The sequence below is a fragment of the Leguminivora glycinivorella genome, chromosome 1 (assembly GCF_023078275.1).
Source record: "Leguminivora glycinivorella isolate SPB_JAAS2020 chromosome 1, LegGlyc_1.1, whole genome shotgun sequence".
Classification (NCBI taxonomy): Eukaryota; Metazoa; Arthropoda; class Insecta; order Lepidoptera; family Tortricidae; genus Leguminivora; species Leguminivora glycinivorella.
This window is the reverse complement of record NC_062971.1, coordinates 4,917,692-4,940,978: the sequence shown is the minus strand read 5'-3', so window position 1 is coordinate 4,940,978 and position 23,287 is coordinate 4,917,692. Positions and strand designations below refer to the sequence as shown.

Below are 23,287 nucleotides of genomic sequence, written 5' to 3'. Positions count from 1 at the left end.
GTCGTCATTATGATAATCTGCTAACCGGTTTCCTCTTCGCCCATCATTACCGGTCATAAAAGCATTTTTTATCTAAAAGTAATTGAATTTTTATTATACAGCCTACGTTACCTGATTGTGAAATGTGGTGCAAATCTTTGATTTAAATATCCCTTTCATTAATTACGAAAAAACAACGAAAGTGATTAATTTTGTAATTAAAATTTAATGACTTTGATTTTTAATATATTTTCTATTACTTTCATAATTTTTTTATACTACGTCGGTGGCAAACAAGCATACGGTCCGCCTGATGGAAAGCGGTCACCGTAACCTATGGACGCCTGCAACTTAAAGTGCCACATGCGCGTTGCCACCCCATTAGAAACTTGTATGTTTGTACTTGTACTTGTATGTATGTTAAGTATAAGTACACAGCAAAAAGGAGTGTACAAGTTTAAAGGAGGGTTTGGGTTGCCGACGACTCAGAGGACAATAGACGGAACAAATTAGTTCCGTAAGTCCTCCCGTCGTCACCACCCCGCACCCTCGTTGAGCTCTGGTAGCCTTACTCACCGACAGGAACACAACACTATGAGTAAGGTCTAGTGCTATTTGGCTGCGGTCTTCTGTAAGGCGGAGGTACTACCCCAGTTTTTTATTTAAGAGCGCTTTCAAAAAATCTGCTTGCTCGCATTTCGACGCCGGCGGCGCTGGCGTGCGCCTGTGTGCAGACGCACACTATAACCAGAAGCATAACGATTGTAGCCTGCGGTACAGACATAGCCTGCGATCCTCTTCGAACCAACCTTACATGCGGCTAGAGCGAAAGGGATAGCATTCATGGTCGGTACCGCCACGCCGTCAGTAGCGTTGCGGACTAACCATTATTGATACTTGCGTAAAAACACCACCATATATATTACATATTTGCATACATGATTTCGTGCATAAATACTTGACCTTTTAGTTTAATTATTAAACTTATCACAGTTTTTTTTATTAAAACGTGTGTAGCCTTGGAAGAAATAAATTAAAAAACTTTTATAATATAATAAATTGTGTATATAATATTGTCTTCTGTCACCGCGATAGTTACTCATGAAATAAATTTATGGAATCAGATTATATCGCGTATAATGAATATAATCCGTTTTCTTAGTTTTATTTCATTTTGTATATGATATGTTTTCTAGGTTCTTTTCGGTGAAGGAAAACATCGTGAGGAAACCGGACTTATTCCAATAAGGTCTAGTTTACCCTTTGGGTTGAAAGGTCAGATGGCAGTCGCTTTCGTAAAAACTAGTGCCTACGCCAAATCTTGGGATTAGTTGTCAAAGTGGACCGCAGGCTCCCATGAGCCGTGGCAAATGCCGGGATAACGCAAGGAAGATGATGATGTTTTAAACTTTCACGATTATTACACATAATTATTTTTAAAAACCGGGACTTAATCGCGTATAACTACATAATATCTGGGCGACCGAGCTTCGCTCGGTTCTATTTTAATATATCACGTCTTTAGATAAAAAAAAACTCTTATAAATACAAAAACAAAAAAAAAAGACAAAAAACAAAAACTTAATTTCTGACCGGGATTCGAAACCCTGACACCTACGATCTATCTGCGTACATTAGACCGACCTCGTGCGACTGAGCTAAGCGGAATCGATGCGCGCGCGGCGAAATTAAGGACCATATTTTACGTTTACAAATGCGAAAGAAAAACTCATGAAAACTCGAAAATTCGCGTTTTCCGGGATCTAAGGCTATGCTAGATCGATTTTTCACCCCCGAAAACCCCCTCAAAACAAATTTCAGCGAAATCGTTAGAGCGGTTTCCGAGATCGTCGGTATATATAAATAAATAAATAAATAAATAAATAAATATACAAGAATTGCTCGTTTAATAGTATAAGATTAAACTGACCTCCAACGTATAATAACAACAAACAATAATCAACAAATAAACAATAATAAACAGTAATATCGACAGTCGTTAAATCGAATATCGTCAGTGTTGTATGTCGACAGAGTAACATTCCTAGTGCGCAAAACTCGCGCGGCTGTCAGAAGGTGTTGATGTCATTTCAAGCCAGTCTTCTCCGAGACCACGGGGACAACGCCGTCCTTGAAACGTTGGAGGTCAGTTTAATATGTAGTTATACGCGATTAAGTCCCGGTTTTTAAAAATAATTATGATGATGTTTTCTAGGTACATATATATAATGGAACTAAGATCGGTTTTCTTTTCATTAATTTTAAGTAGTTTTTTTTAATATTTAAAATGTGTTTTTAGGGTTTCGTAATCAACTAGGAACCCTTATAGTTTCGCCATGTCTGTCTGTCTGTCCCTCCGTCCGTCCGTCCGTCCGCGGATAATCTCAGTGACCGTTAGAACTAGAGAGCTGAAATTTGGTACCAATATGTATATCAGTCACGCCGACAAAGTGCAAAAATAAAAAGTGGAAAAAATGTTTTATTAGGGTACCCCCCCTACACGTAAAGTAGGGAGTGATTTTTTTTTTCATTTCAACCCTAACGTATGATTTATTGTTGGATAGGTATTTAAAAATGAATTACTGAAATCGTTTTTTGATAATATTAATATTTTCGGGAATAATCGCTCCTAAAGGAAAAAAAAGTGTGTCCCCCCCCTCTAACTTTTTAACCATATATTTAAAAAATATTTAAAAATCACAAAAGTAGAACTTTATAAACTTTCTAGGAAAACTGTTTTGAACTTGATAGGTTCTGTAGTTTTTGAAAAATATGGAAAACTACGGAAGAGCCGAGCGGCTATTTACCAACGCGGCTTTAAAAACCGGCCGAGAGCGTGTCGGGCCACGCTCAGTGTATGCACTGAGCGTGACCCGACACGCTCTCGGCCGGTTTTTAAATATTATGTTGTTTTAATTGCATGGAGCACAGGAAGGTCCACATCTATGTATTAGTTTTTTGTAAGGAAATACAACTCTACGCTACGCTTACCTGCTTTAGTTGACTGTTGACACACTGAGACAGTGGATGCGCCAGAGTATAAAAGAGTGATTACCATCTCTTGTCAAAGATCTTGTTGAGACGAATCAAACGAACCCAAACACGAAGTGGTTTCAAGACCTGGTCGTGGAATACTCTTGACTACCTTCCAGCTTCATCATCAGATCCTGGGTACCATCTCTCGTCAAAGATCTTGTTGAGACGAATCAAACGAGCCCAAACACAAGAGTTTCAAGACCTGGTTGTTGAATACTCTTGACTATCTTCCGGCTTCACCATCAGATCCTGGGTACCATCTCTTGTCAAAGATCTTGTTGAGACGAACCAAACGAGCCCAAACACGGAGTGGTTTCAAGACCTGGTTGATGAATTCTCTTGACTACCTTCCAGCTTCATCATCAGATCCTGGGTACCATCTCTTGTCAAAGATCTTGTTGAGACGAACCAAACGAGCCCAAACACGAAATGGTTTCAAGACCTGGTTGATGAGAACTCATGACTACCTTCCGGCTTCATCATTAGATCCTGGGTACCATCACCTCTTGTCAAAGATCTTATTGAGGCAAATCAAACGAGCCCAAACACGAAATGGTTTCAAGACCTGATTGATGAGAACTCATGACTACCTTCCGGCTTCATCATCAGATCCTGGGTACCATCACCTCTTGTCAAAGATCTTGTTGAGGCGAATCAAACGAGCCCAAACACGAAATGGTTTCAAGACCTGGTTGATGAGAACTCATGACTACCATCTGACTTCATCATCAGATCCTGAGTACCATCTATTGTCAAAGATTTTGTTGAGACGAGTCAGTAACCTAAAATGATATTCGATAATAAATAATACTTACTAAAAATATTAGTCAAGTTAATTAGTTAGTTACCAAAGTCGTCAACCCAAGGATCAAAGTTTTCGGTCGCAGTATACATGCAACAGTACAGCCAAACACGCACACAAGTGCGGTTTTGGAAACGGCGGGTGCCGCACACAATGACAAAATAACTTCGCGATCGTCGAGCCGCGTGCGGAGCGGACTAACATACGTCCTGCCTCTACAAGCTCTGCCGCGGTACTGACATCGCAAGCGCGCGTAACCGGTAATATGGAGGCATTTTTAAAAAATCGTCAAAAATATTAAATTGCAATTAATAGAAAACTTTTGCATAAAATCTGTTTGAGTAAGCGTTGCAGATTATTTTTATATTAAAACTACTTCAAAAACACGTAAGTTTTCGAAGAAATTGACACTTATTCTGAGGTGATTTCTGAAACAAATTGGATTCATCATATCCTCATTTACTCTATTCTAAAGCCTTATAACAAAGAAGTAGTCTCAGAAGATTGTAGTACAGGATATACATAATACAAATTTACCACTTGAAGCATTCAAAACTATCCAAATTTTACAAATTAGACGGACTAAGTCAGCACTTTTCGCGGGTTTTCCTAAACATGCACCAGAAAAAAAATCATAATTAATTAAGTGAGTTAGTTTTTAAAAATCCAGTCTCACAACATGTAAGTTAAGAAGATGTCCTAATCGAATCCTGAACTTAATAAGTCTTTTAGATGACGGAAAGTGTAGCATTTTGCCGACTAAAACTATCAATTTTACATTATTACGACGTTTTCGTTGAATGCCCTCTTAATACTGGAACAATGTGTAAGTTCCAATTAATATGAGGCTGCTAGAGTCTGTTCGGAAAGTGAAGAACCGTGGAATGTATTTGACCCCATACATTTCCAGACTCTTCTCTTTCCGAACAGACTCTACATGGCACATCATGAGTTCATGTTATATATCGTATAATATTATACACTTCAATTAATACTAAATATATAAAATAAAGTACGCTTTAGTCTATGTTCGGTTTTGCCATTTTGGCTACGGGATCAAAGAGAGTCTGGCTCTTATGTCCAGGGAATGAGGCTTGTGCTCGACATCTCGCACCGTTTTTAGCGTGTCTATGTCCGCGGCTAACTTGCACATATGTATGCGAGCATTAAGGAATAACTCGATGCTGGTGCGCGAATATGAGTATCGTGCACGTATGCAGTAAGTACCGTTGGGCGATGCGCGGCGCATGCGGCCGAGGTTCTCGAGCTATGTGCGGCGAGCCGCGGACCGCTCATCGCACAGCGGAGCCGAACACATTCCAAGCATTCGATCACACCCTTACCAAAAGTACCGCACGCATACCTGCATTACAAAAATGTTGCCAATACTATCTAGAATACATGAATGTTTAAAAACGCCACACGCCAATTACACTGACCATTTTCAGCGGTAAGGTGTGGCACGTTATATTATTTCTACATGTAGTGGAACAACTTGTTCATATCATATGTTTCAATGTGGCTTTTGAGAGTTCTTGTGAACTCAAGTTAAAATCGGCCATGTCATTAACTCTGCATACGTATCCCGATGGCGGACCTGTACGAGTAATAACTATGTTGCAAGATAACAAACCATAAGATCATAATGATGACTGTAACAGTATTAAATTGCAATCGGATAAGTCCGAGGCCAGTCAATAAAGCTCTAAAGTTATTCGATTGGATCGTAATCAGAACAGGTCTGTGAGTCGCCCTGGCAATGTAAACAGAGCATAGACAATGGCGTTAACAAGAGCGGCCTAGTTGAGACAAATGGTGGCGTCACGACGACCGCCGTGTTTGTCGACCCATTTAGTTGATCACCACCAACGCTGGCGCCGGCAGGCAGCGGCACTACGTTATCAACGCGACTGGCTTTTCTCGCTAAACCTTATTTGTCTCCTAATCTATTAGAGACTGTTGTTTCGTCTCGCACTAAATGATGTTAATGTCTAAAGACAATGTTTAGTCTGTTAGTTAAATACAGAAACGAAGAGAAAAACTGGCGAAGGCAACATGTATGTCGTAGATATTTACATATCTCAAGAAACGCCATGAATGGAATCGAGATGTCGGCGAGGGTATACCCACCTAATTATCAAGCGAGGGACGGGAAGGCAAAAGTAAATAGGGATATGTATAATAAGTGGTACGGGTAAGTCTGGCTAGGGTCTGTTAAAGAATGTCCGCACCATTAGAGGGGGCAGACGGAACGGGGTGAATGGGCTGTCGAACCCTCGGGCGACCTTGACTCACTGAGATTTATCACTTTTCCGGGGTAATCTGAATACAATTAAGCGATGGGCAGTGGGAACGGGTGGGTACAGCCCCGGGCCCGCAACAAGTTTCAATTTTTTTTTGTTCTAAGATATATTTACTTTCCTTACGCATTAGCTCATTAAAACTTTAATGAATAAATCTTTTTTTTTAATATCCAACGGCAATAAATTGATACCCGCAATAACATTTAGAAAATAATTATGATACTCGAACGCTCTTATAAACAAGTTGTACACGTTCAGCTATAGAATAGACAGATTGATTGGGTTGAGAAGAAGTAACTTGTGTATGGCGCCAGAGAGAAAAAAGCTAAGATGAAAAGTTGCGAGGATTTATTTAAAAAACTGACGCAGTGCAACATACACAATAAAAACGAATAATTAATTCCATTTGAATGACAGAGAGGCTTTAGAGAAACCACAGAAACGAAAAAAGATTTCACGATTCACGAGAGCTCGTTGACGTCAACAAACAAGATGGGAAGGTTTACGCTACTCTCTTTTTTATTTAGATTAGGGAGGTCGTTGCCCTGTCAAGGACGCGGGGCACGTGGCCGGCGGAATGGGAGTATTTATGTGATGACAGACACACTGGCCGCACAATTACTGTTATAATAGTCCCAAAGGGTCGTAAACCGACCCTTGATAATGGATCACAAAGGAGACGGATACTAACTTCATAAAATCACAAAGGCATATATTATATCACTTCTGTTCTGATGCTTTTGATTTAAAAAAGGATGTTTAGAAATGTACTTTGGGCTAAAGTATGGTTTAACTGGTTTACTGGGATAACACAAATTTTAGTTCATTACGCCTACAATGGAGACAATGAAAATATTTAAAACCTTAAACGCATAACAATCTCAAAATGTATTTCATATTGTACTAAAAAAACAGGTTTTTATTTTGGTTACTGTTTTATATTAGAATACAATTTAGCGCAGATACTTAGATAGATATATGCAAATGTATATATATATATAGAAGCCTTTAAATGTGTTTGGAGACAGCGGACGGCGGCGGCGGCGGCATTCAGTGTGAGCTGCGCTCCCCAGAGCCAGCCTTATCTTAGTTGATGGCATTCCTGCGCTCGGCCGCCGATACGCACGACGGACGACTGCGAAACGCTTTTAGCGCCCGTATGGCGTATACTATTCAACAATCACCTTATAGCGGCAAAATCAACTTAAAACAAACTAACAGTAAGGTAGGAAATACCATATTATGGTAGAAACATAGACACCACACAAAAGAAACCTTATTGGACAAAAATTAAAGTCGTTTTCGAAAGTCGCGTTGCATGCGGGCGTCAAACAATACGCAATTCACCTTCGAACGCGCCTGGTTGCGGTATTGCGGCTTCATTGTGTTCAAATAACGATGGAACTTAGATTGGAAAAGAGCATAATGCTGTCGATAGTAGATACTTTGAGAATCGATAACGATTGTCCACTATATCGGACAATGCCTAAAATGAGAGATGACGTCCAATTCAACAGGCAGATGCTAAATAACCGGTTGGTTTTTAATGCCCTTAATATACTATTTTCAGTACACGGCATGCTGTTCCATAACCAAGAACATGGTGTTCCATAACTAAGAATTGACGTATAAATCCATAACGCTGCCCTAAAAAATTGTAAAAATGTTAATAGTATTAACTAACTTTATACATGAACTGAACCAATAAAAAAAGCTCTATGTTTAGGATTTCCTCAAGCGCTCGCTAGGTCTATAATTTTCTAATACGAGACTCCACATTATCCGAGTGTTTGTCGAGAGCCAAGAAGCCCCACGAGCCGAACGGTTGACGTCATGCCGTCATGTATAACTTGTACCACCTCGCCAGCTCGCGGCCAAGTTGGCGGTGGGGGCCGAGTCCAAGGCGCGGGCGCGACCCGAGCCTAGTATTGCTCTCGAGCGAACCGAGCATTGGATCAGAAATAGCGGAGTGTTTCGATAGCACATTCAAATCGAAATGGAGGTATATTGCGGTCATATAACCGGTATTCGAGTGCGACGGCACAGTTGCCGCTCGCCCGGTCTACAATCCGATGTTTTGAGAAAGCCACGCTAGGCAATCGTCCGTGGTAACAAAACAAGAATCGTTTTCGGTGGGTGTTTTTATATTCATAACTGACGTGATAGTGATAGGGTATATGTAATTACAAATCTGTTTAGTAACAAAAATAAATTAAATAATGTAGGTATTCCTTGTAAGAATAGCGTGATGCAGTCCAAAATGACAGATAAAAAGTAATATTACTTACTAGTTACTTGATTAAAATAAGAGCCTTTCTAGAATTAAATGGCTTCAAGCAAGCGCGTTAGTTTTTTATTATTATTTGTTGCGTGTATAAAAATCTAGCGTGAAATTAAACACACAAGTCGGTGATGTCCGATTTGAAAGCAATCATGAATTTATTTTCTCATTTCCATTCAACGGGGCGAAGAATAGTTTTATTCATTTTATGATCTTCATGCTGTGCGCTATGATTCAAATGTATAATCGAGAGACTCGGCGATATTGCCAGACAATAAAAGCAAATAATATTATGTATCTTCTCATACGCATGTAATTGAATCAAGAAAATCAGTCTCCGTATCATGAATGAATGAATGAAGTAGTAGTAAATACTCTGAAATCAGATAGACGTAGGTACGTAGGTATGTAAAGCGATTCGTGTCAGTGGGTAAGTATATAAGGTGGCGGGTGAACTCGTCAAGGACACTTTGAGGGAAGCCCGACAAGGGCGTTACAGAGATCTTGGCATAATTGTGCCGACGGTCCGGCACATAAGACCGACGCGTCGGGACTCCGGGGTGGAAGGTCCTGTTTTGCGTGCTCGCCTCGGCGGTGGGTGTAAGTTTTTCACGAGGCCCTATATACCGCGACCACCCCGGCTCGTACATAAGGTAGGCGGGTGGGGTGGTTCGCGCCCGCAAAAGGGGCAAAATACGGCGTACTGTGGGAGCCCGCTCTATGTGGGTCAATGTCGGGAAAGCCCGTGTCTACTGGTGACGAAGCAAGCATGCACAACGAATCTGATCAACACGCCACCGGCCAAATAAAGGATCCTACTAACTCTATCCAAAGTTAAATTGATCCTTATCACCAAAGTATAAGGTTCAAATTACTCACTCCTAAACTAGACCTCGTTAACCTATCAAGAAATCAATCTCATAGATATTGCGTTACATTTTAGGAAATTCGTTACAGCGTGATCTATTAAAATGGAACATTGAAATGTTGTTTATTCTTGTTCACAAGAATCACAAGCAACGTCAATTCAAAAAAACCGGCCAAGAGCTTGTCGGGCCACGCTCAGTGTAGGGTTCCGTAGTCTGTATTTTTCTCAAAAACTATTGAACCTATCAAGTTCAAAACAATTTTCCTAGAAAGTCTTTATAAAGTTCTACTTTTGTGATTTTTTTCATATTTTTTAAACATAGGTTCAAAAGTTAGAGGGGGAGGACACACTTTTTTTTTCCTTTAGGAGCGAGTATTTCCAAAAATATTAATATTATGAAAAACGGTTTTAGTAAACCCTTATTCATTTTTAAATACCTATCCAACAATATATCACACGTTGGGGTTGGAATGAAAAAAAATATCAGTCCCCACTTTACATGTAGGGGGGGTACCCTAATAAAACATTTTTTTCCATTTTTTTTTTTACACTTTGTCGGCGTGATCGATATACATACTTGTACCAAATTTCAGCTTTCTAGTGCTAACAGTTACTGAGATTATCCACGGACGGACGGACGGACAGACAGAATGGCGAAACTATAAGGGTTCCTAGTTGACTACGGAACCCTAACAAAAAATTACCTAAACAGGTAAGATGTGAGATGGGTATATTTGGTATTCTTATTTTAAAAGTTGTACTCACAGACCTCAGGTATATATAGGTGTCACGTACAGATGTAGTGCGAAAAGATTTGCCTTCGTATTGTTACGGAAACGTACGAAGTACGAACGTGTCATGTTATTTCAGTCAGTGTCAGTACAAGATGTACTGAATTTGACTGAACTAGCATGACAAATACGAACGTTTCTGGAAAAATACGAAGGAAACCCTTTTCGCACTACATCTTGTATTAGACGGAGCGTTCAAGCTAACTCAAAGTCACCATTCACACTCACATTATGCTTTCGCTGACAGTGCTCCGCCTGTTGACGTACTGTCACTGAAAATACATACACGGGTATGTGGGGCATTTTTGAACACAGCACGACTTGTGCAGCATACAATAAACGGTATTAAATGTTGATACAGACGTGAAGCTTGTATTGTATATAATGATAACTCACCGACAGCCGGTGACATGGAGCGGGATCCACTGGAGCCGGTGGGGCTGGGCGTCGGCCTCAGGTGCGGCGTCGAAGCGCGCCCCGCGCCTCCGCTGCCGCCGGAGTCATTGCTGTTCTGACCGGTCAGATCCTGGAACAAACGACATGTTCATTGTTACTGTAATGTTAATTATACCACAATCAATATCTGATTGTATTGTTATAACTTATTAACCCTAATAAATGTAGTATTTTGTACCGAACAACTAATACTTGCAGCTTGCTGGAAGGATATCTACTAGATATATCTACATTCACTGTCCAGTGTTCGCACAAAAGGGTCGCCGAAAATTTTATTACAAAGCCGTAAGGTTATTAGGTAGGAGGTAAGAGGAGGTAGGGCATAGCGAATGATATTCCGCTTTGTGTGGTAGGGCACAGCACAGCGGATATCGTCTCGCTCGAATCTAGAGCAGAGCCCAACTGGGGTAGTACCTCCGCCTTACAGAAGACCACAGCCAAATAGCACTAGACCCTACTCATAGTGTTGTGTTCCTGTCGGTGAGTAAGGCTGCCAGAGCTCAACGGGGGTGCGGTGTGCTGATGACGGGAGGACTTACGGAACTAACTTGTTCCGTTTATTGTCCTTTGAGTCGTCGGCAACCCGAACCCTCCTTGGAGCTTGTGCACTCCTTTTTGCTGTGTACTTAACACAGCAAAAGGGAATGTACAAGTTTCTAATGGGGTGGCAACGCGCATGTGACACTGTTTGAGTTGCAGGCGTCCATAGGTTACGGTGACCGCTTTACATCAGGCGGGCCGTATACTTGTTTGCCACCGACGTAGTATATAAAAAAAAAAAAAAAAAAAAGGTTTACAATTCATACATAGGGAGAGTGGACATGTTAAAAGTAAATATAAGTGTATAGCTCTATATGTTTATGGGTGTTCCTTATCTAAAGCAAATATCAGGGGAAATTATGGCAAACTTAATGCCTTAAGACATTCTCTAGCATTCAACCGGGCGAAACAGAAACTCATGACAATTACAACACACATTTCTTGTAAAATATCTTCATTGAAAATTGGTCAATGTCATCTAGTTCGTGCTAGTCCAAATGTTAAGTAGTGAGCATATGAAGCTCCATGTGCTAAGTACTTCCAAAAGGCTTCATGGTAAAGCTACTTATGTCTGAGTCAACGGACACACCAAGTACCTACGGCGGCATATACTTAAGGCGATAGACGCTATCAAGCGCGATTATTCTGTCGGCTCCTCCGCTCCTCGGCTCCTCACTTATACTCAGCACGAGATCGAGTGAAATAATACTCTCAGTCCGCTACTGTCAACTCAGGGACTTCAAGATTATTGGGGAATTTATATGAAATGTCCAATAACGTATTTAACCCAAAACTGTTTGCGCCATCGTGAAGGATTCGCGTTGCTAATGAAATAGAACCGACACCATCTACCAATTATTCCTAGTACTTATGTAATTATCAAGCTTGGAAGAGATTCTGGATTTCTAAGTCTGCATTATTGGTGACAATGGATTATTATGTGGCAAATCTGCAGTCGCAATCTGCAGAACAAAAGTATTTACATTAAATATTCTAGTATCCACATTAGTTAGGTGGTTTTTGTAACGAAACGCCATGTTTAAAAATACTTTTCTGCTGAATTAGCAAACCTAATAGTTATCAATCAATGCCCCAATGTTTTAGTCTATGAGAGATCAACGCGGCGCTTTGTTGTACTCAAATTTTTCACCATTTTTTAAATCAACATCTTCTGCCTCCATGTAGAACATTAGAATGGTTGAAATTTTTTTGAAAATCTCATACAAACCTAAAAAAAATTCAACTTTCAGATGAAGCAAAAAAAAATTTCGACAGTATTATGTTTAGTATATGTTATTGATACATATCATTATGAGAAACTACAAAAAAATAAAAAGTTGCGAAAATAGCGTCAAGAATCGCCATAATTTGTCTAGTTTCAGTACATTCAGTATGCCAAAATAGCCGCTAAAATACTGAATATTGGCGATTTTTAACGCTATTTTCGCTAAAGTTTATTTTGTTTGTAGTTTCTTGTAATAATATGTATCAATAATGTATACTGAACATAATACTGCCGAAAAACATTTTTATCTAAAGTTGAATTTTCAGGTTTGTATTTTGGACGAAATGAAGGACGGTTCTATTAACACTGACGATTTTCACTAAGGAAAATTTCAAACCTAAGTCCGCATTGAGGGACTTCAAGATTATTGATTTATCCTATGAAATGTCCAAACCTTTTTTTGAAACTGTTTGCTGCATCGTGAAAGATCAGATCGCTTGCTAATGAAATACAAGAACCGACACCATCTACACAATTATTCTTACTATGGTATATTGTTATTTCAAGCTTGGAAGAGATTGATAAATATTTGGATGTGTTTCTAATTAAACAGACTAGTTTAGTTATTTATACTATGTGAACAATTGTCCCAGAATTTACAGAAAATGTTTTACTTCAAGATTATTGGGGAATTTATATGAAATGTCCAATAACGTATTTAACCCAAAACTCCTGGATTTCTAAGTCTGCATTATTGGTGACTAGTCGCAATCTGCAGAACAAAAGTATTTACATTAAATATTCTAGTATCCACATATCGTGTAGTAGCAAAAATAAATGGATCCAACCATGAAAAATTACCCCTAATACAAGTAACTTCCCTTCAGATGTTGGCGCGTTACATTTAACCTTATTCGGAAAGTTGTTTACGACGGCAAGTGCTCAATTAAGTCAAATGAAACTTCAGAAGGGTAATAATTAGCATACATAAACAGTAAAGGTAGGAAGTTGCCTTGACATTGCAACCTCGGCAGTTAGCCCACAATGGCAGTCCGTGTCAATAGAGCACGGGCACTTGCGGTAATCGCACAATAAAACAACGCGCGGAATCCCGCAAATGCAAACAATGCCTGTGCTGTGCCCACCGGTCGAAATAAAAACAAAGAGGCTGGCCCGGCACGGCGGAGACGTTGTCTTTGCGGATCATCTTTCTGAGCTGCAGAACATAAGGTTTCTGACGTTTTGTCCAAAATCTTTTTTGCACCATCTTATGTATTTGATAAGGCTTGTATCTAGTCATAATTATATAGGTACCTCGACTTGGGTTGTCTCATAGATACAAATTATAATCCAAAACTATAGAGTAGTTTGTCAAGGATATGTGTTTTTTTTTACAATAAGACATTCAAGGAGTTCATCCAAGTGGCATGGCCGTAAACTGTCAAGAACAAGCGAACTGAGCTGGGAACCTAAACAAGTAATATAATTTGTCGGCCCTACTTGTCCGTTGGAAGCGAGCGAGCGAGCGAAGGAGGCGCACGAGTAAGTCGACCCCACGCCGCCTGCGTCGAGGTTAGTCCGCCCGCCTGCGAGAGGCTCCGGCCGGTGCCGGTGTCGATCAGAGTCCGGTCCCAGGGGCGCAGGCGGGCGCGGGGCGAGGGAGGGGCCGCGATAACCGCGCCGATGTTTTTGCCGCGCTCCGGCCGGCTCGCTCGCTCGGCGCTCCAGCGCGTTCTTCATTTCGTACAGAGTCCATTATCTCTCTGGGCGTCCTGCTCGCACCCGCGGCGAGTCGTCGCGCCTCGCCGCACCCGGCCGCTGTTTTATTGCCGGCCGACGATTTTAACGTGCGCTCGCAACGTCCGCCGGAGTACAAAAGTTTTTATGGAAATTTCATTCCGAACGCGCCTCGCTCGCTCGGCTGCTCGCTCGGGAACGTCAATATAAAAGCACGATAACGAACGGACGAGTCAATTAATTATTATTGTTGGGAGCTGTCGGGACGTGCTGGGCCGCCTCTATTTTCTTTTCTGTAGGTACTATGCACTATGTATGTAACTTGGTTTCTGATTAACCTTCAGATTTGGATAGGTACAATGAATGCTACAAATATATAAGTAACCCCAAAAATACCAGTAGTAGAAATAATAAACATTGGATAAATAACAATTTGAAAAACATGATAATAGAGAGAGATAGACTGTATACAATGTGGTGCAATGACCCAAAGAATATGATTAAAAGACTTAATTATACTAGATATAGAAATAGATGTACCAAAGCTGTCACCAAATGTAACAATGAATACGATAGAAAATGCATTTTAGAGTGTAACAAGAACATTAAAAAAATCTGGGAAAAAATTAATAGTTTATTAGGAAACACTAAGAAGTCAATAGATGATAATATACTAAATAACATGGGCAAGCAGGGTGATATAAAATACATATGTGACAAGTTTGCGAGAAACTTCTCTAACGATGTGAGTGTTATCAAACATATATGTACGGATAAGTGGTTAGACAGGGGCACCTATGTAAAGGACTCAGACATGAGCATGAGGTGGCAGCAGGTGACCAGCCATCAAGTCAAAAAAAAAATTAATAACATGAACACCAGAAAGGCTCCGGGCAGCGACCTCGTGCGCATGTCTGATCTAAAATTACTTGTAGATAAAGTAAGTCCTATTATAGCTAAATTAATTAATTTATCAGTTAATCATAATTTATTTCCCAACAAATTAAAAGAAGCCATCATTCGTCCGATTCATAAAAAGGGTGACCGTTCAGAGTGCTCAAACTACAGACCAATATCAATCTTGTCAAGTATAGAAAAAATTATGGAAAAGTGTATAATTAGTCAAGTAGGGAATTATCTGCAATCCAATTCAATTCTTTATAACTATCAGCACGGGTTTCAAAAAGGCAAAGGTACGCATACTCTATTATCTAAATTCACCGATGAAATAAATACACATATAGAACACCAAAAATTTGTTATAGCAATATTTTACGACTTTAAAAAAGCTTTTGACACTCTCGAAACGGAAACTCTTTTAAATGCTATGGACGAATGTGGCATCAAACAGCCGCTTAACGGATGGTTCCGCGACTATCTCACGTCGCGGAGCTATCGAGTGAAGGTTGGCGACGTGCTCAGTGACGAGGTGGCGGTGGACTGCGGGGTGCCGCAAGGCTCGGGGTGCGGCCCGGTCTGCTACCTGATGCATGTCAACAGCATAGGAGGAGTTGTACGTCACGGTACACCCTACATGTTTGCCGATGATCTGTGCACTGTAAGTGCCGGAACCGATCTCGATGACATGAGCCGAAATATACAACAAGACATAGATGCAATAGTACAATGGTCCCACGATAACGGAATTTTATTAAACGCAGAAAAAACTAAACTTCTTGTAATACATTCTCCGCACTTAAGTATGCCAGATCGTAGAACTCATCTTGTTGCCCATAGTTATCAATGTTTACATAATAATAGAACCAACTGCCAATGTAACGCCATAGACAAAGTAGACTGTGTAACCTACCTAGGAGTTAAAATAGACACTAAATTTTCTTGGTCTCAACATATAGATTATATTTGTAGTAAACTAAAAATATTATTATGTAAGTTTTATCATCTCAGTTATAAAGTACCTATCGGTACATTAAAATGTTTGTACTTTGCACTGGTAGACTCTATATTGGGATATGCTCTTGATTGTTATGGTCTCACATTTAAAACCTATATAGATAAATTAGAGTCACTGCAGATTAGGTTTTTAAAACTACTAGTCCCCAAAAAAACTAAAAACATGTGTAAAAACGACTACCGAAAACTATTTAAAATATGTAAAATACTCCCGATTAGTTTAAAACACAAGTACCTATTAGCCATCAACAACCATGACAGTCAGGAGCACGACCTGTGTGGGGCTCCACACGCATATGGCACCAGATCGGTGTCCACGGGTAAATATGAAGTGCCTAGAGTTAACAACTATTACGGTGACAGAACTCTAAAAAAGCGTTTACCATACACTCTCAATAGTCTACCTGTGGACATCCGTCTCGAACCAAACAAGCATAAATTTAAGAGAAAATTAAAAAAGTATTTATTAAATAGCCTGCCATAGTAACTTGTTCAGTCCTAATTTTAAATGTTTTTAGATATTACTTCCTGTAACTATTCTTAATAAGATACTCTTATCCTGCAGTCAAACTGTTAAACAGTTTTGCAGGGCCTGTGATAAATTGTAATATTTGTCGACTGTATAGTAATTCAATAAATAAATAAATAGAAGCCAGACTATGGGTGGATTATTTTATTACATCCCGGGAGATTTAGATTTGCTTGAACAAAAACAACAAAAGCAAACTTTTTTCATACTACTTTTTTATATTTACGTCGGTGGCAAACAAGGATACGGTCCGCCTGATAGAAAGCGGTCACCGTAACCTATGGACGCCTGCAACTCAAGGAGTGTCAGGTGCGCGTTGCCAACCCATTAAAAACTTGTACACTCCTTTTTGCTGTTTGCTCTTTAACACAGCAAAAAGGAGTGTACAAGTACTAACTATGGAGGGTTCGGGTTGCTGATGACTCAAAGGACAATAGACGGAACAAATTAGTTCCGTAGGTCCTTCCGTCACCAGCACACCGCAGTCTCATTGAGCTTTGGCAGCCTTACTCACCGGCAGGAACACAACACTAAGTAGGGTCTAGGGAATTTTGATTCTTATTGTACTTGCGATTGAATTCAATTTCATTTGTTCGAAAAATTTTAGAAACAAAAGAAATTATATTTTATTTATTTACATGAAAGTTAAAATTCCATTGAAACCAAATGTACTTCAGAAAGTACATTGGGCGCCAAGATGCTAGTTTCGAGTGATATGATATCCGCTGTGCTGTGCCCTACTCATCTCAGGAACGCTTGATGACGCGAACGCTTCTTTTAATGATTAGATCATGGAAAGAAACGTTCGTTTTCGCTTCAACTCCAAAAAGCAGTTCACAACAACAAAAAATTTAAAGATACTTTTGTGCCTAGAAACCCGTTGGCACTACGATTTACAACGAGGAATATTCTGAAAAACTTCCTTCACTAGTGCAATTCTTTTGGAGTAGGCGGGTTCTTTGAAGATGCAAAACATATAATATGTAGCTTATTTTACACTAGTTTGTGTAAGTTAAGAATGAGGTAACGTCATTCAAGAAGGCGATATGTAGAATGTGCTAAGTATTTACTCTTCTAGAAGAGTGTTATCTTATCTTATCTTAAATCTGCGGGGGCCCTTCCGGATACACTTCGACCCATCGGGATCTTTTGTGCAATTACCCCCTACGATCCTAAGATCCTTCAGCTATTCAGGAGCTTCTCGACCATCTCCACGTATCGGATGATGAGGCTCATGGGTAGCTCTCTGAAGTCCTTCGGTGCCAGGTAGCCTGCTCCAAAGTTCTTCATTCTTTGTCTGGCGAGGGCGTGACAATCACACTTTAGATGTCTGACGGTCTCTTCCTCTTCGCCACACATGCGGCAATCAGTGTTGTCAGCGTGTCCCATCTTGGCCAAGATTCGTTTGACCCCGTAATGGGTAATGGCCTGTGAACCGTTATAATTTGGAGTTGTCTTTTGCCTAGCTTTCCTAGCTTTTTGCTCCATCCAGAGTCAACCCTCCGCATAAAGAGCTTTGAATGCTTCAGACCTACCAGGGCATCCCACTCTTTTTGGTGATAACTAATGAGCCTTTGTTCGGTCTTTCATAGCCGTTTTTAGGTTCCTTGTGAAAGGCCCACAAAAGGTTCTAGAAGAGTGTTACAGGATTATAATCTGGGGATCGATTTTTGAATTTCGAACGCACGAATTCGCCGTTCGAAAGTCTGTGGAAAATGACGTAATGCTATTTTTGAAAAGGGTGGCTAGTAGTTTTAAAACTAATGGTGATGACCACTCGCTTTCGATTCTGTTAGTAGAATTTAAATCGCTAGTAGTGGCGATATTATTGAACGAATTTCACGAAATCGAATGGCCGAGATTCAAAAATCGGCCCCATGGCCAAGAAATCGTATTCTCATATTATTAAAGTGGGAGACGGCGGCAATGGGTTCTACTGAACATGTTCTTTCCAATTTATATTTACTACTAGTGTTAGCTCGGTAGAGGTAGTAAAGTAATGTAGGTACGAGGTTCTGTACAAAATGAATATTGCTGTTTGGTGTAGGTGTACCTATATTAAAATCTACTAATTATACGGATAATCAAGTTAGAAATTGTTAAATTGAACAATTTTTAAATTGAAACTCAAAAGCGAATAAATTGCTTAACTAATTATCGATTAAATAGGTATGCATAATATTTGCCCAACGTGTGTAAAAATGATAGTGGCAGTTTAAGCAAACTCTACCTAGGTATATCCTGAATCTTATTAATTGAAATGTATTTCTTTATGATATTTTTTCAAAGCAAGTTGACCATTTTCAACGTTTCAGTGAACTCAATTGGGGTGTACAGACTTACAGGGCAATAATTTCCACAAAAATAGTTATTGTATTCTTAGACCTTTTGTAAGCTTAGAGGAATCTCTGTATGAAGAAACAATGCACGTCTTTAAAGTAAGCCGGAAATAGCGTCCGAGTCAGTCAGCTAATCCAACGGCAATCAGCTGTTCGGCTCGGGCGTGTTCTGTGATATATCGGCACGAACGACATCGGCTTAAATTCGTCGACCGAATGCACTTGGCCCAAATCCGACGCAAATAAACACCGAACGCTCCTGTACTACGTCTACCGCACAATGTGCCCGCAGTAAATAGAAGCACGCGGAGCTCTACATAGTACATAGAGCTAAGGCTATGTGCAGCGGAACCAGGCGACGACAATCACGAATTGCGCCATTGATCTTTGAGGGAAAGTTGGAGCCCGTTGTGCAATATATTTACGTTGTTATATTGCATCTATCTAGTTAGTGAGAACTATTTGTGAGTGTGCACGGAAAACGTACCACTTTGTCGATTGATATAAAGCCGCTTTGTCAGTTTATTCATATAAACATTCAAGTAAATCTCGCCTTAATGGTAACCGACAAAGTGAGACGTTTTGCTAAACACACTCACATTTTATTATAGTAGCTTTAATTTTGCTATTACGACTATTACGTTTACGAGTTATCGTAGCAATTAAATGATTAAGGGATGCAAAAGAAAATGCCTCTAAATATATCTAAATATTGTACTCCATTGAATAGGAGCATTCAATGGATAAAACCACACCTACACCATTTATCCAAGCCGAAACTAAAGACTGGTCTGGATTGTCGGTAACACTTGACTTGGGTGAACTTTAGAGGAAACACATGGCAGGACGAAGAAAAGGGACGTTTAAAAAACGTTTAGCTAGGTCAGTGGCACGCATCACAGGAAAGTTATAAATAGATGTTGATGGGCGGACTCATCGAAATAACCGCACATCCCCTACGTGGAGCCGCCGCTGCATTGCCTGGCGTGGCGGTTACAAGCTTGCGGCTATTTGTACTCATTTTTCTGTTGTTTGGTTACCGTTTTTATGACGCTATTGCGGTTTATGATATTATGTTGAAAGGGAAATAGTGAGACTTCAGGTTGCAAGAGTACGTACTTGCAACACTTGATTGACCACTGGAAAACATTTTCGAATTAAGACAAGTTCTGGAAACGGTGACTATATATTGCTGTTGATATGAATCACAAAACAGTCCACTATACGTCAGCTACACAACACGATACAAGGTGATCATAGAATAGAACTCAAAAAGATTATCAGACGGTAAGCGATTAGAGCGCTAAGAAATAGGTGCATTAGCGTCATTCAAGAAATGGCGAGATTAATCAGAGCAAATGCGTTCCAAGATCATTGAAGAGTTCGTCGACCGGCGTGTGAAAATGTTGCCTCGTAAATAAATAATTCACAAGGCTAGTGTTCTCGGGTGGGCACGTGGCGGCAGCACGTGTAGTAGGTTCGTAAACATTTACATTACATAACCGGCCGTCATTGACGACCGCGCTATCGAGAGCGAAATGCCGAGTCTTGCGAACTATCTGCACTGCGTCTGCCGCTGCACCAACAAGCATATTCCACGGACGCGCTGGATGTATTCAACATTAATTATTAGTTGTTAGTGTCATTATAATTAATTTCCTTGTGACACCGCTAAATCCTACAAGTTGTAGGTACACAACTCATAATCTCATAACCGACTAAAGAAAAAGAGAATAAGAATGATGATTACTACTTGATTCCAACTTTATAATATCTTACAACACGTCAAAGTACATACTAGTAACACGAATATGCCATCACAGGATCATGTGTCGGTTTTAAGCTGCTTTCCAATTTCCCAATAATCCCAATATCTCTGCCTACTCTAAAAAATCTAAGCTACAACATATTCCATGAAATGAAAAGTTTACACAGAGTAACCCGATATAAAGATAAAAGCATGAAATTGAAAGCAAACTTCAAAATTTCTCGCTTGCATTACAGAGGGAAATACGAGCGTTCAAGAAGATGAGAAGGGCCTTGATTGACTTGGAAATGAAAGCTAAACATTGTGGGCGCTTCGGGCGGCTCGCTGCGACCGGGTTTCAGATACAGAACGTTGATGAACTAACTTGTCTGTATGTGCCTACTGAATAATAGTGATCATATGGTTCGTGTACCTAGCCACGTGTTGGGGGGACAAAAGGTCGCCTCCCCAGTCGAGTCGGTCACCCATTTTCTTTCAACCTCACCCACCTCTCGACTGGCCTATTAAAATTTCAAGCTTCCGCGTTATAAGAAGGTATACCTTAAAACCCTGTCGCACTAAAGCCTGATTAGAAATGAAACAACGAAATGACTTTTTCAGTACATATGGTATTTTTTCTACGCACTAGTGCGAGAAGTGGTTCATTATATGCCAGGTCGAAACTTCGGAGGCTCATCTGTACTGAAAAACGTCGTACGATACACGTGCGAAAAGGAAATTCGTAACTTGTGTCGATTTAAAACACTCCCTTCGGTCGTGTTTTAATTTATCGCCACTCGTTTCGAACTTCCTTTTTTACGCACTTTTATCGTAATGTACTATTACGTAAAGTCTTGTTTGTAACTAAATTCGATGTAATATAAAAATTTGAAAAAAAGGACGGACATCAAAATAACTTTTTCAGTAATAACTAAATTAATATGTAATTAGGTACCTGACTCTATATATAATACGATACGACTGCATTGATTTTATAAGTATACTAATATATTCTAAGCATTAGCATCTTCACGGTGTTTGTTAACAACGGCTCTTATAAATAACAAACATCTTTGTCAATCGATTTGATTAATTACTTACTCATCTAAGGACTGTATCGTTAAGTATAAGGACAAAACAAACCTCGTCTAAATGTTGACATGTGCATAATTTTGTATTATTATGTTCCGAGAGTATGATCTTAAGGTATTGGTAAGTACTATTTGATATAAGAAGGTCTGATATTTTTTTTATTTTAGGGACTTTATGGTACTTTCATTAAGGTCTAGCAAATAAATTTCGGACAACCCCTATCTGGCTTAATTTGAGAATATTTCAATGACTCTTTGTACGATTTCAACAAACAAAGGTTAATATGCTGCCAAAATATATTCTTTAAGAGTCCTTTTCATGGTTTTTCCAATTGGGTACTTGTAGAATAAATGCGGCGAATTTATATAATTAAAAAAAAACGCAATTTTGAGCAACGTTCCGGATTGCCGTAATTTTTTGATGCTAGCAGGATGAGAGAAACAGATAAAAAAATTAGCCATAGGCCAAAGTCTAATTGACATTCATGGTGTTTGAACAGTGCTTAAACCAGATCGATATAAACAATGTATGATAGTCAAATTCGACATCAAAGTTGGAGTTAGAGTAAGCACCATGCCACATTCTCTAAATGGCCGCCATACACAGATCCTGAACTATATTTTTTTTAAATAACAGTGGCTAGACTATGTCCAGATATTCTGCTTTGTGGATCATGTGTCGTTGAGGTTCACACCATACAATTTTTTTTCGCAATCGTATCGTCTTTTACGCACTTTGTGAATTTTCTAGTAGCATTTGTCCGGAATCGTAATTGGTACTCGGGAGGATTAAGTCAATACTGTCTAAATCTAAACCATATGCTTTACGTCGAGTTTCTAGGACAAAATGTGTACCTTATTATGTGCCTTATTAAGCCCATGGCTTGTTATAAGAAAAAAATATAATAGCAAATAAATACGGCTACTCAACGTTGTCTTCATACTTAACGATACAGTCTTTAATCTGTTTCGACTTGAATACCAAATCTTTATCGGCGTTAGATTACTTGAGCGAGTAATTAACGACAGTAAAAGAATAGCCATAAAAAGTCTGTCAAGTCCGGGTTTACGGGTGTATGCGTAGGAAGCGGGAGCATTTGTGTAAAATAGAGGTTCCAAGCGAAAGGCAAGTGGTACACTTTATTGAATGTCTTTATAGGCCACCTGTTACTCGGGTCGGTGTCGACTAAACAGCTGATCGGGCCCGAGCGAATTATTATTATTGTTGTCGGATGCCGACTTTGGTTCATTTATTTGTGACGAGCGGCGAGGGGTGAGGGCGCGCGCTCAACTTTCGCCGGCAACTTATAGGTACCTACTGATGTACATAGTTAGATGTTATTAGCGGTGACGAGAAACGGATTATTTATAAACACTAGCAATTTGTGATTAGATAATAGGAGTGCGTTGACCTAGTGACTCATTATAATACAATTACACCGTTTATGGAATTTAGAAAATGACGTAATTGTTGACACATTATTCTGAGATCGCGTGTCATTGCGACCGGCAGAAACAACAGAAATAATATAGCGCTGCAGAGACGAGTCGAAGCGGGGAAATTATGGAGTACATGTTCCTGCGGAGGGTGTAATCAGTGGTAGCAATGTTGCAGTGGCTTTTTTTGCCAAATGACATGTTCCTTGCAC

The 23,287-nt window shown here is 39.7% G+C and overlaps 1 protein-coding gene across 1 annotated transcript in view; it reads right to left on the bottom strand.

The window, feature by feature from the left end:
* The window catches only part of LOC125232804 (trithorax group protein osa), a 130,248-nt gene that overhangs the window by 25,929 nt on the left and 81,032 nt on the right, over nucleotides 1-23,287 (bottom strand). Inside the window, 1 exon segment of the mRNA XM_048138619.1 lies at nucleotides 10,457-10,586. Coding sequence (XP_047994576.1) covers nucleotides 10,457-10,586 — 130 coding nt within the window.